The following is a 14,996-nucleotide window of genomic DNA, read 5'->3' on the forward strand; positions in this document are numbered from 1 at the left end:
AGTCTTACTGAAAAATAGACGCCCTATCATAAAAATCCTGTTCCTATTGATAATTATGATAATTACTTGTAGACTACAAATATATGTGTGTTAGGAGAGAAACAGTTACTTTAAAATACACTGTTCTTTCTCTTGTGTTCCTCGACTGCCCATATATTGCCAAGGTCATAACATAAGGTTTAAGATAAACATTCAAGTGAACAACCTCCACTGACCTTTGTATGCTGTATTCAAAGCAGGCATTATACTGACCTATCTACACATTTTATGAAGTCAACATTTTGATGAAGGAATTGTCCACTGTGGATTGTCAGAATGGTGTATAGGATTTATTGTAAAGATCTGTGGCCTGGGTTATGCAGTGTCTTCATCAAAATAAATTGCAGCAGTGTTTTGACCAAAATCTATGATGTCTGTGGCGGTAGGTGGAACAGGAACAAATATTTCTTATAGTACGGCATGGGTTGAATAGCAGCTGAAAAATGGAATACAGTCCAGTTCTAAGTCTAATTCACTTTGCAGAACCATGCAGAATAAACACTCATCCTCATGGTTAATTTGTTGCTTCTATACAGCAGGCATACTTAAACTCATCAAACTTGATTCAACTGCACCACTTGTGTAATATTGATGATGCTCATTTATCCTTTCATCCATTCATTGTGTTTTGTGGACCATACCAAGAAGGAGAAACTCTGGGGATGTTGAATGATTAACAAATAACAAGCAAACTGCAGAAACTTAATTTGTGTACTCTATTAACAATAAACTGTCAATCCATTACTGGATGCTATTCATGCTTACATCAGTTAAGTCAAAACAAGTTAATCCAAAAGAAAGCTGCTACACTGGAAAAAGCTGCTGACACCTCAGATGAATTATATCGTTGCTGATTATCTGCTGTTAATACCTTAATAATTACGTGATTACACTGGTATTTTTCAAAGAAAATAGTGACCTACATCCATAAATACTGAGTCCTACTCACAGTACATTACTATGTGTCATGTAGCATTACAACAGACACTACTGCTTTTCATGTTGCTAACTGAACTTTTCAATCCTTGAGTATAGATATTGAGATAATATGGAGAAAGTGGCAAATAATACATATTTTTTAGTTTTCTTTTGAATTGGTAGAAATTCCTAATTTATTTTTCGAATTTCATAAGAACGTGATGACTATCTTCACATCAGAGCGTGTAACTCTACTCTGAACGCTAGACAAGAAGTCAAAATTATTGTCTCTTTTACTGTGACCATATATATGACAGTTCACATGAAAGTGATTTATATCATATGCAATAAAAACCATTAAGAAGTTAACAGCAATCGAGAAAAAGATAGATTGCTACTTAGCATAAAGATAATACACTAAGTTGCAGACAGGCACAATTAAAATTCTTTTATGCACAAGCTTTCGGCCTCAGCCTCACACTGTTCATTCACACAAGCACACCTCATGTACACATGACTGCTAACTCCAACAGCTCGGACAAGGAATGCAACTATCACATGAGATGGAAGCAGCAATGTGGAGGGAGCAGAGAAGGTGAAGGGACAGTAGTGTATGGGTGGGGGAAGAGAGGAATGTGGTCTGACAGAGTGTGCAGATCCAGAATGCTAGTGGGTGTAGCATCAGGAAGTTATGGTATAGGGAGGTGCGGAAAATGGAGAGAAAAAGGAAAAGAGTTGGGAAATATTGATTATGTTGGCAGAGGGTGTCACACAATGAGGGTGGGAGATGAGAATGGGGAGGAACTGATAGGACAGGAGAGGTGGTGGGGGGGGGGGTGTGTGGAAACTGTGGGGTAGGTGATGGGGGGTGGGGTGGAGACAGCACATTACCATAGGTTGGGGCCGGGTTAATAACTTAAGAGGAGAATGTATTATAAGGATAACTCAAACCTCCACAGTTCAGAAAAGCTGGTGGTTGAGGGGAGGATCCAGATGGCTTGGGAAGTGAAGCAGCCATAGAAATGGAGCATGTTACGTCCAGCTGCATGCTGTGCCACAGAGTGGTCTACTTTGCTCTTGGGTACAGTTTGGTGCTGGCTGTTCATCCTGGTGGACAGGTGGTTGGTAGTCATATCAATATAAGAAGCTTTGCAGTGAGTGCAGCAGAGCTGGTAAATGACATGACTGCTTTCACAGGTGACCCGACCCCTGATGGGGTAAGATAAACCTGTGACAGAACTGGAATTGGAGGTGCTGGCTGGGTGGATTGGACATGTTTGCTTCATTTCTGCTTCCTTTACACCATTCATGCCACAATGGACACCTGCTCCAACTTTCTGCACCAGTCCAGAAAAGTGTACCTGCTCTGCCTAAAACCTAGTCCCACATCCCATTTCTTAAATGCTGCATAAACCATGGAATTCCCCTAAATGACCTAACCATAAAAAGTCCTTTCTCTGGATCACTTCCCTCCTTTCACAATGACATTTACCATTACAGATTCTGTCAGACTTTGTCCCTCACAAGCCCGGTACTGCAAAAACACATCTAAATGGCACAGGCATCCCAGAACAACCTCTGCTCCCTCTGCAAGATACTGCTACTGTGCAATCCTGCTTCGTACATTAAAAATCCATAAAACGGAATCCCTTGCTCTCCAGCACATGGAGGAGCATCAAGGCATCACTTGATAAGTTATCCAACCTTTTGACATCCTGCTGCTGCCTCAGTTCTTCATTTTCCAACATTTATTCTACCCAAAGGGTTCCTCCTCATCCTCCTCTCATAGCATCTAAACCCTGCCTAGCTGACCTTTCCAACTTCCCACATACCTCAAAACTCCCTGCCAACACTCCACCAAATACAGAGCTGAAATATTCCCTTAACACTGCTGTTAAACTTTCCACCAAAACCCTCACCTTCACAGAATTTTCAGTCCTGTCCAAAGGCCTCACCTGTAACTCTATACCCAAATTTAACCATGCTGATCCATGCAGTGGAAACACTTCTATGCTGCCAATCTCTCAAAGCAAAGCCAACCTAATTCCAACATTGAACCCTGCCTCTCCCAGTTCATACCACCATACAAATGTGATCCTATCCCTCCTCTCACCTATCCACCCATTGGCTAAATTTCAGAAATTCCTTACTTCCAACTTACCTTCTCCATCCTTCCCAAGGTCCCTTCATCAGAACACCAGCCTTTCACCAGAAGAAAGAATAGCCATACACAACATCAAAACTAATTGTGACCTAATCATCCTACCTGCAGACAAAGGTTCCAACACTTGTGAATCACAGTGACTACATGGCGGAGGGCTACTGGCTACACCAGATCCTTAGCATGGTTCAGAGTCAAGATCTCAACTCAGGGCCAAGACATCCTATATTCATTTCTTCACAACCTCAACACCTCTCCTATCCACTTCATCTGATCCTCCTCAAACCAACCTTCCAAGAGACAGTGACCTTATTCTCTCTGATGGCTCCATCTGCACCTCTGTCTGCATTAAAACCACCAACCACGAACAGTACCTGCATTATGAGAACTGTCTTCCCTTTCACAACAAAAAATTCCTCTTATACAGCCTGGCCACAACATTTCTGCAGTGACAGGAACTCCCTTGACCCAGTATGCTGAGGGTCTCATCAAGACCTTCACAAACAAGTGCTAGCCCCAAGACCTAGTCCACAAACAGATCTCTTATGCCATTTCTCCTCATAGCCACAATTGTCCCACCAACCTCAAGAAGTTTCCACAAAGGAAGGCCCCCTTTGTCATCCAGTACCACCCTCCCACCACCCCCAAGAACTATCCACTTTGTCACTCAATACTACCCAAGACTGGAACAACTGAACCACATACTTTGCCACTGGTTTGATTACCTGTCATCATGCCCTAAAACAGTGGACATCCTATGCAAGATCATTCCTACCCCTCCTAAAGTGGTGTTTTGTCACCGACCCAACCACCACAACATTCTAGTCCATCCCTGTGCCACACCTAATCCCGACACCTTGCCAAAAGAATCATATCCCTGTGGAAGGCCCAGGTTCATGACCTGCTCAACCAACCCACCCAGTTCTTCCTAATCCAGTCCTGTCATAGGTTTATGCTACCCGATCAGGGGCCAAGCCACCTATGAAAGAAGCCATGTCATTTACCAGCTCTGCTGCAATCACTGCATACCTTTTTATATTGGTATGACTACTAACCATCTGTCCACCAGGATGAATGGCTGCCACCAAACTGTGGCAAAAGCAAAGTAGATCACCTTGTGGCACACTTGCTTTAGCTCAATGGCTGCCTCACTACCTGAGCAATCTGGATCCTCCCCTCCACCACCAGCTTTTCTGAACTGTGCAGATGGGAGATATCCTTATAATGAATTCTCCTATTACGTTACTATCCTGGCCTCAACCTATGATAACATAACTGTCCCCACACTCCCAATCCAACAGTTTCCACCCTCTCTGTCCTATCACCTCCTCCCCATGCTCATATCTAACCCTCTTTGTTTGCCACACTCTGCCAATGCAACAGCCCATCTTTTTCTGCTCCTCTCCTTTTCACACTTTTTTTAACCCCTTCCTGCCCCACAACCTCCTGACACTGTGCCAGGTGGCATTCTAGCCCTGCACAGTCTGGCAGACAATGATCCTCTCTTCTCTCACTCTTACTATCCCTTCCCCTTCCTCTTCCCTGCTCTCTACAGATTGCTCCTTCCATCCCACATGATACTTGCATTCTGGCCCAAGCTGATGGATGTGGCAGTCATATGTGTGAGGTGTGCTTGCTTGTGTGAATGAATGGTGTGTGCTTCTCTTTCTCTAATGAAGGCTGAGGCTGATAGCTTAAGTGTAGGTGTCTTTTAATTGTACCAGTCTGCAACTTAGTGTTATATCTTTATGGTAAGTAGCAATCTATCTTTTCCTACATTGGTGATATTCCTGCCTGGAGCTTCCATTGTTTAAGAAGTTAATGTATTTGAAAATGAGCTCAAGAGTTCAAAGATCCTTATAAAGGCTTCTGGAAGATTCATAGCTAATCACTCGATACACACAAACACATATAGCTGCCCAGTTAGATTATCGTGTTAACTCAAGTGGTGTGAGTGGTTGTGTAGAAGCCTGTGAGGGAAGAAAGGATAGGGTAAGAGGTTTGGAGATTGCAGATCCCAAGTTCCTGTCCCATTCACTTGCTTTTTCTTCCTCTCAGCTGCCAGATATCCTTCCCTCCAACAACTCTTCTCCTACGTCCTGTCTGATATCTACCTCACACTCTCCACAAAATATAACTGCACATCTCAGTTGAGTTACAGTGCTGATAATTGTAGTTGGCTGAAACAATGTATATGTGTAGTGTATGAGTGTATATACTTGAGTGCATAGGTGAATTTTGTAGCTAGAAGGACATGAGTCGAAAGCCCAGTAACAAATCTTATTAAGTCTTCTTCATATGTGTATAGACACTCAAGAATTCAGTTATACAGTGAGTTCTTAATTTACTCCTTTTATTATTTATATTGCGCCAAAGACTTTCTGTTACTATATTTACTTGTTCTGTATTTATTTAAGTTTAAATACAGTGTAGTTGTGTCTTTTAAAACTCCGTAAGTCTCCCCTTACTTCTTATAACAGCTGTAGTAATTGATGTCTTACGTGAACTGTGTATTTTTGCCTCCTCAAAAACTGTATCAACAGTTGAACAGCTTCATCTACATCTATACTCTGCAAGTCACCTTGTACAGTGTGTGGTGGAGAGTACTTCTGGTGCCACTATCTTTTCTCTCCATTCCCAGATTCATTCGTAGGTGGTGTGTGGGAAAAACAAGTGTCAATGGACCTGCATGTGTGTTCCAGTTTCCCAGATTTTGCTCACAAGATGCATGTGGCCAGAAGTAACATGTTGTTCAACTATTATTGGAACATAAACATTTGAAATTTCAACAGTAGACCACTCCATAATGTGTAACGTCTCCCTAGTAGAGCCTGTTAGTAAAGTTTGTTGACCAACTAAATGATCCTGTAACTAAACACGATGTTCTTTGTTGGATATTTTCTGTCCATTCCATTAATCACTGTGGTAAGTATATCTTCTTTAACTACAATTCCTAGATTGTCCATGCACACTTCTGAGAATGGTCAGTAGCAAGACAAAGTGTTACTTCCAAATAACTGAGTGAATGTTACATCACAAGATTTAAAAATTTTGTTGACGTAGTGTGTCATTGCTTCCTCAGATTGCTTTGCTGTGAAAATGATAAAAGACACATTAGTTATATTTACATTGGGAACTTACCTGAAACGCTTAACTGTATGAGCATTCCCTAAAAAGACAATGGTCTTGTTTGAGATCAATTGCAAGCTAACAATGGTATTTCTAGAGTAATTACTCTCCTAGTATGAAACATATTTGAGTCTTTACAAGCTTATGGTGAGTTTCTCACTGCATTCCTATACATAATGTAATAAAAAATCTAGGACACTCATAATATTATGGCCACTTGTGACAATATCCTTATATGAAAACCGAGTCAACAAAATAACAAAATCATAAAATAGTGACATCTTCCATTGTTCAGTCATTACTCCTATGTAAAGACAAGATAAATATGGTGGTGCCTTCCATAACTTTGAATGCTTATGAGTGGGTTTCACAAATTTGTCAAATGCCTACATTAAAACACTTGTCTCTTTCATATACAGTCTGCTGGGATGAGACAATAAAAAACGCAGAAATTGATAACTCAGTAGGTTGGTCAAAGAATAATAACTTACAATTTTTGTAAAGCGGAACAATAAAAAATTCTGTGGATGTTTATGAAGCTTCTTATGTTTCTAAGAAATGTAAAATAAAGTTAATTCATTTTCATACCTGGACAAATGTCTGGCGTAAAAGTATTGGTCCAAGAGTGGGATCCAATGTTTCCCCTAATTCTTCAAGTAATACAGGCATACCAACTCGAACAGCACCTTCAAGTGACCGCATAAATCCTGCATCTGTCAGTTTCACGATTTTTATTTGATTTTCACTTTCCATTTGTCTTATCCATCTGCTTGCCTGGAAAATTAATATAGGTTAAATTTATAATAGATTGAAGAATTCATTACATGCATCCTGTGATCAGTTCTTGTTATACCCCTCTACAGCTAATAGTTCTCCACATGTGTCAAGTATCAAACAGATGGATATATAAGTATAGAGAGAGAGAGAGAGAGAGAGAGAGAGAGAGAGAGAGAGAGAGAGAGAGAGAGAGAGAGAGAGAGAGAGAAAGTCATACTCTGGATGATAAGGATAGGCAACGTGGACTGAATATAATTTGTAGTTCAAGATGGCGGCAATTGAGAAGTTTAGTGAATTTGTGCCTCCAGTTATTTCGAATTTTCAAATGTTATCCGGCATCAATAGTAAGAAGATGATCAACAAAAGTGCTTCGCAAAGTTTCAAGTCTAGTACCACGCAAAAAACTTGCAGTGAAAAATCATCCAGATCAAAATGTAAGTGTGTAACATGTGGAGTCCATCCTGACAAAGCAAAACTAGTTGAAACTATTAATTCATTGCAAGAAATTGTGCGCAGGTCCTTGGCAGAAAACAAAGTGTTAGCTGATAGACTCAAATGTCTTGAAAATGATCATAGAAAACTAAAAACCGCCGAGCAGGGTGTAAGTGAATTCGACAGAAATAAAGTGTACACAGTGACCGAAGATTCCGTCGCCATTTCAAGTTTTCCAACACATTCTGGGTGTACCGGTAACGCTAACCATAGCGCAATCACTTCGTCGTCTTTAGTAATAAATTCTCCTGCCGTGCTCCAAAAAACGGTAGGCCTACCTACAAAAGATCAAATCGTGCACCATCTGAAAAAAAGCCTGTTATTAAGCAAAATGTGGAACCTCGCCAGCCAAAACCGTCACTCGTAAACAGAAGCAAGGTAAATTCAGCATTCAAGACGACAGTTAATTTAACTAACACCACAAATGCAGCAAGAAGAATAAACGTATGTTTAATGGGTGATAGTCATCTTAGAGGCCTTGCACACGAAATAAAAAGCGCAAACAGTGAAGTAAATGCTTCAGGTTTTATTAAACCTGCCGCTCGTCTTGACCAAGTGCTTTCAACTGTAAACAATATCTCTCGAAAAACAATGAAGGAAGACTTCATTGTAATATGTGGTGGTGCAAATGACGTCGCACACAACGATGGTTTGCATGCTGTTAATGCCCTAAAATCTGCTCTAAACCATCTAAATGACTCAAGCGTCATTGTTCTCAATATTCCACACAGGTATGACTTGCCCCAATTCTCATGTGTAAACAGGGCAGTAGCATATACAAACAGTCAATATGCAGAAATTTGCAACCGTTACGCAAATATACAAATGGTTAACGTGCAACATTTTAGTAGAGATCTTTACACTACTCACGGCCTTCACCTCAATCGGCGCGGAAAAAGTCACTTAGTGTCCATTATTTGTGAAATCGTCGTAAATGCTAGGAACAACGTATACTCAAAACACACACATTCGAAGAATGAGTGCTCCACAACACAAGAAGACTGCAGGAATGGGTATAGACAGACGACATTGGACAAATGGCTGCTGAAAACACAAGGTGAAGCTAATTCTTCCCATGCTCCCAGTACATGGAAACAGACCAACTTGAATCAATGGATAGTGAAAAATACCAAACCCACTCTGTCAACTGATATTTCTTTTTTAGGTATAAATGTATAAGTGGTTCTGGTAGGGTGACACATCCATCAAGCGTTCAACATGTTGACATGTTCCACATCCACGAGGATCTCCTCAGCATGGATCTATGGAATGAAAACTAATCTAATCTAATCTAATCTAACAAATCCAAACTCACTTTCAAATTAATTCAGCAGAACTTTCAAAGTGTTGGCAATAAGCACAATGAGTTGGATACCATTGCAGCAATTGACAACCCTGATATTTTAGTTATAAGTGAACACTGGTACACAGATGAGATAATTAGTGTATGTAAGCCACTTTCCATGATCTTTTGCTCTGCCTTCAGTAGAAAAGAGAAACGTGGTGGCGGGGTAGCTATCTTTGCAGCCAGTGGTAGTAATTATAGTGTAATAGATGAAGTGCTTTCAGCATTGAGGGTGTAATAGAACTAGCAGCAATTAATTATAAGTGGGAGAAAGAGAACTTCATTATTATAGGCCTATACAGACCTCCATCTGGTAGCCTAGATAGTTTCTTTGATGTTCTTAATGACCTGCTTGTTGACATTGACAGTAAACACTGCAATAAAAATGGCTGGGTTAACATAATACTAACTGGAGATATAAACATTGACTTGCTGTCCAATGACTCTGTATCTAAAAAACTAATGCTAATACTAGCTCAATTTAACTTAGCATTTCTGATAAATGAGCCCACTAGAGAGGTCAATAGTGTAAAATCATGCATTGACAACATTATAACTAACATGTCCCACTTTACATGCAATGCATCAGTTCTGAAGCTTGCCATTTCTGACCACCACGCAGTACAGGTATTGATAGAAGCTGAAAATATTCATGTAAATAGAAAAGAGAAACAATAAGTGACAAAAAGAATGACCAATGACAACAATGTTAAAGATTTCAACAGTTTGCTAAAAAGCCTACAATGGGGTGAAAAAAACAGCATTACTTTCAGTGAGTTTTCATCAGATTTTTATTATTGCTTCAATGTCTCATTCCAGAAATGACCTTTACAGTAAATGACTGCAAAAAGATACAAAAAAATAACTGGATAAATCATGAAGTAAAAACAGCAAGAGAGAAACTTAGACTTTTCCAATATGCAATGATAAATAATAACAATAATAATAGACTACAGGTAGAATTTAAGAACTATCAGGATTACTATAAAGATCTTCTGCTAAAAACTAAAAGTAAATATGTAGCCACAATGTTAAGAAACTCTACTAACACGGGTTTAGCTGTTTGGAAAGTAATAAATAGCTTTAGGGATTGTAAGGACAGATCAACAAGTGATTTTACTATAAACCATAAAGGGCATATCATGAAATGTCAATGTCAGATTGCAAATGTTTTTAATGAGTACTTTTCTTCTGTTGGAAAATCTGTCAATGACCATTTTAAGAATCTTCAGCATAGATATAGGGGCATTCCAATCAAACAAACCATATACTTGGCCCCAACCAATAACAAGGAAGTCAAAAACATAGTAATGTCATTAAAAAATACAAAATCAGCAGGCTATGATTAATTGTCTATCAGTACACTGAAAAGATGCATAGACAACATATCTGATGCCATGGCCACAGCAGTAAATGATGTAATTGCATCAGGTTGTTTCCCAGATAGTATAAAGACAGCACAAGTAACCCCTATTCACAAGAAAGGTGATAAATCTAAAATTGAAAACTACCGCCCCATCTCAATCTTATCTGCATTTTCTAAGGTAGTTGAGAAAGTTATTTATACTAGACTAATGACATTCCTGAGTCAACACAATTTAATATTTGAAAATCAGAATGGCTTTATGAAAAACAAGTCAACATCAGTAGCATCAGCACAATTAATAGACAAAATAATAATGGCCATAGAGAACAAGGAGTATGTAACTGGAGTGTTCCTTGATCTAGAAAAAGCTTTTGATTGTGTCAACATCACCATATTATTTGACAAGCTGTGGAACCTGCGTATCAGAGGAACTGGCTATGAGCTAATAAAATCATATATGAGCAATAGAAAACAATTTGTCTTGCTTAAAACAAACAGTAGGTCTTACAAATCTAAAATTACTGATATCAAATATGGAGTGCCTCAAGGTTCTGTCTTGGGACCCCTTCTTTTCTTGATTTATGTTAATGATATACAGTATTGTTCTCCTAACTGTACAAAAATATTGTATGCAGATGACACATCAATAGTGTGTAAACACAAGGACTATGAGAGTCTGGAGGTACAGTGCAACAGTGTAACTAATGAAATAGTCAAGTATTTTAATGAAAGCCATCTAAATGTAAGTGCTTCAAAGACTGCAATGATGGAATTTAACACAAGGAAACAAATAGAATTTGACATGAAATTATCCATAGGAAATGACATTGTAAAAAAGGAAAAATGGACAAAGTTCTTGGGAATTACAATCCAGGACAGCCTCAAATGGGACATGCACATTGATTCCTTAGCATGTAAGCTGTCGAAGAATGTGTTTGCTATAAATATGATTAGCAAATATTGTAAGGACATGTGTGTACTAAAAACTGCTTATCATGCCCTATTCTCATCAAACTTAAACTATGCTGTAGAAATATGGGGTGCAACAACTCAAGCCAACCTAAGTACATTATTAATACTACAGAAAAAAGTTATCAGAATTATTTGTGGTGCAAAACCTCGAGAATCATGTCGGAATCTGTTCCCAAAATTAGGTGTGCTTACCATTATAGGTGTATACATATTGAAAGTTATATTGCTTGTGAAAACAATAAATCCGAATTTCAACTGTGACCTGCACCAGTATGATACAAGGCAAAAGTTCAGATACCATGTAAATAGCCACAGAACAGCTTTATATGAAAAAAAATGCAATTCATGCTGGGCTGAAGCTAGCCGATGCCCTACCAAAAAGTCTCACAACCCTTCCTACTAACAAATTAAAAGATCAGCTAAAAATAATTCTAATTGAAAACACTTTTTATTCCCTAGACGAGTATTATATCTGTATGAAAAGTGCTTCATAAGTATGTCAAGCTCATAGTTTTAAGTAACCTGCAACTAATATAATGTTGATAAAAAACAATATTTATAATATCGTGATTGTATACTACCAAATGTAAAATTTATTAATACAAACAAATCTTTAGTTTGTAATTTATAAACTGACGTATTCAGAAGAATAATCTGTATGATGTCCTGACACTATTATTTCTAGGGATTGTATTTGATTATTCGATGTTGAATAAATATTATTATTATTTCTTTACTTTCTCAGACGTTAAGTCTGGTTGAGAATGGAAAGTGACGCGGACCTTGATCAAGCGTCACTTCCTATTAACTGTACGGTATGTGTTATATTGCATTTAGGAACTTTCGGGTAATTGAACATGTATCAATAATTACGGATTTCTGTAGTTGTATATATATGTTTGGATGTAGCTGTATTGCATTGATGTACTGGTGGATATTGTGTGGTATGACTCCTGTAGTTGATAGTATAATTGGTATGATGTCAACTTTATCCTGATGCCACATATTTTTGACTTCCTCAGCCAGTTGGATGTATTTTTCAATTTTTTCTCCTGTTTTCTTTTGTATATTTGTTGTATTGGGTATGGATATTTCGATTAGTTGTGTTAATTTCTTCTTTTTATTGGTGAGTATGATGTCAGGTTTGTTATGTGGCGTTGTTTTATCTGTTATAATGGTTCTGTTCCAGTATAATTTGTATTCATCATTCTCCAGTACATTTTGTGGTGCATACTTGTATGTAGGAACTTGTTGTTTTAAAAGTTTATGTTGAAAGGCAAGCTGTTGATGTATTATTTTTGCGACATTGTCATGTCTTCTGGGGTATTCTGTATTTGCTAGTATTGTACATCCGCTTGTGATGTGATCTACTGTTTCTATTTGTTGTTTACAAAGTCTGCATTTATCTGTTGTGGTATTGGGATCTTTAATAATATGCTTGCTGTAATACCTGGTGTTTATTGTTTGATCCTGTATTGCAATCATGAATCCTTCTGTCTCACTGTATATATTGCCTTTTCTTAGCCATGTGTTGGATGCGTCTTGATCGATGTGTGGCTGTGTTAGATGATACGGGTGCTTGCCATGAAGTGTTTTCTTTTTCCAATTTACTTTCTTCGTATCTGTTGATGTTATGTGGTCTAAAGGGTTGTAGAGGTGGTTATGAAATTGTAGTGGTGTAGCCGATGTATTTATATGAGTGATTGCTTTGTGTATTTTGCTAGTTTCTGCTCGTTCTATAAAGAATTTTCTTAAATTGTCTACCTGTCCATAATGTAGGTTTTTTATATCGATAAATCCCCTTCCTCCTTCCTTTCTGCTTAATGTGAATCTTTCTGTTGCTGAATGTATGTGATGTATTCTATATTTGTGGCATTGTGATCGTGTAAGTGTATTGAGTGCTTCTAGGTCTGTGTTACTCCATTTCACTACTCCAAATGAGTAGGTCAATATTGGTATGGCATAAGTATTTATAGCTTTTGTCTTGTTTCTTGCTGTCAATTCTGTTTTCAGTATTTTTGTTAGTCTTTGTCTATATTTTTCTTTTAGTTCTTCTTTAATATTTGTATTATCTATTCCTATTTTTTGTCTGTATCCTAGATATTTATAGGCATCCGTTTTTTCCATCGCTTCTATGCAGTCGCTGTGGTTATCCAATATGTAATCTTCTTGTTTAGTGTGTTTTCCCTTGACTATGCTATTTTTCTTACATTTGTCTGTTCCAAAAGCCATACTTATATCATTGCTGAATACTTCTGTTATCTTTAGTAATTGGTTGAGTTGTTGATTTGTTGCTGCCAGTAGTTTTAGATCATCCATGTATAGCAAATGTGTGATTTTGTGTGGGTATGTTCCAGTAATATTGTATCCATAATTTGTATTATTTAGCATGTTGGATAGTGGGTTCAGAGCAAGGCAGAACCAGAAAGGACTTAATGAGTCTCCTTGGTATATTCCACGCTTAATCTGTATTGGCTGTGATGTGATATTATTTGAATTTGTTTGGATATTAAGTGTGGTTTTCCAATTTTTCATTACTATGTTTAGGAACTGTATCAATTTAGGATCTATTTTGTATATTTCCAATATTTGTAGTAACCATGAGTGGGGTACACTATCAAAAGCTTTTTGGTAATCAATGTATGCGTAGTGTAGCGACCTTTGTTTAGTTTTAGCTTGATATGTCACCTCTGCATCTATTATCAGTTGCTCTTTACATCCTCGTGCTCCTTTGCAACAGCCTTTTTGCTCTTCATTTATAATTTTGTTCTGTGTTGTATGTGTAATTAATTTCTGTTTAATGATTGAAGTTAATATTTTGTATATTGTTGGTAGGCATGTTATGGGGCGATATTTAGCTGGGTTCGCTGTGTCTGCTTGATCTTTAGGTTTCAGATAAGTTATTCCATGTGTAAGTGTATCAGGGAATGTGTATGGTTCTGCAATGTAACTGTTAAATAATTTAGTTAGATGTGAATGTGTTGAGGTGAACTTCTTTAACCAGAAATTTGCTATTTTATCATTTCCAGGGGCTTTCCAATTGTGAGTAGAATTAATTGCTTGGGTGACTTCATGTTGCAAAATTATCACTTCAGGCATTTGTGGTATCATCTTGTATGTGTCTGTTTCTGCTTGTATCCATCGTGCATGCCTGTTATGTTGTACCGGGTTTGACCATATGTTGCTCCAGAAGTGTTCCATGTCTGTTATGTTTGGTGGATTGTTTATTTTAATGTGTGTGTTATCTATTGTCTGGTAAAATTTCTTTTGGTTTGTGTTGAATGTTTGGTTTTGTTTCCTTCTATTTTCACTTTTTTTGTATCTTCTGAGTCGTTTGGCTAATGCTTGTAATTTCTGCTTCTTTTCGTCTAATTGCTCTGTCGCTTCTTGTTGTGAGATTTTACCTAACCTTTTTCCTTTTTTTTCCGAGATTTCATTTCTTATAAATTGTGTTAGCTGTCCGATGTCTTTTCTCAGTTTTTCTATTCTGATCTGTAGCCTGTGTTGCCATGCTGGTTTTGTGGGTTTCTTCTGTGTGTTGGTTGGTTCTGATCTCTGTCTAGTGTGTATATTTAGTGTAGTGAGTGCTCCTATATAAACCAGTAGTTGTAACTCTTCCATAGTTGTGTTTTCATTTATTTTGTTGTGTATGATTGTGTTGATAGTTTTTATTGTTGTTTCGACTTGTGGGTTATTTGGTGGTCTATGCAAGAATGGTCTAATGTCTGTATTTGTGTCTTTGTATTCTATATATGTTAGCTGAAATTTTTCTTCTATATCTAGCATCTGTGTCACTT

At 37.8% G+C, this 14,996-nt stretch overlaps 1 protein-coding gene across 1 annotated transcript in view; it reads right to left on the bottom strand.

Moving 5' to 3' along the window:
* LOC126260454 (dynein axonemal heavy chain 6) overlaps nt 1-14,996 on the bottom strand; it is a 1,163,459-nt gene that overhangs the window by 291,297 nt on the left and 857,166 nt on the right. Inside the window, exon 87 of the mRNA XM_049957783.1 lies at nt 6,836-7,021. Coding sequence (XP_049813740.1) covers nt 6,836-7,021 — 186 coding nt within the window. The remainder of the gene's footprint in view (nt 1-6,835; nt 7,022-14,996) is intronic.

The sequence above is a fragment of the Schistocerca nitens genome, chromosome 5, assembly GCF_023898315.1.
Source record: "Schistocerca nitens isolate TAMUIC-IGC-003100 chromosome 5, iqSchNite1.1, whole genome shotgun sequence".
Classification (NCBI taxonomy): Eukaryota; Metazoa; Arthropoda; class Insecta; order Orthoptera; family Acrididae; genus Schistocerca; species Schistocerca nitens.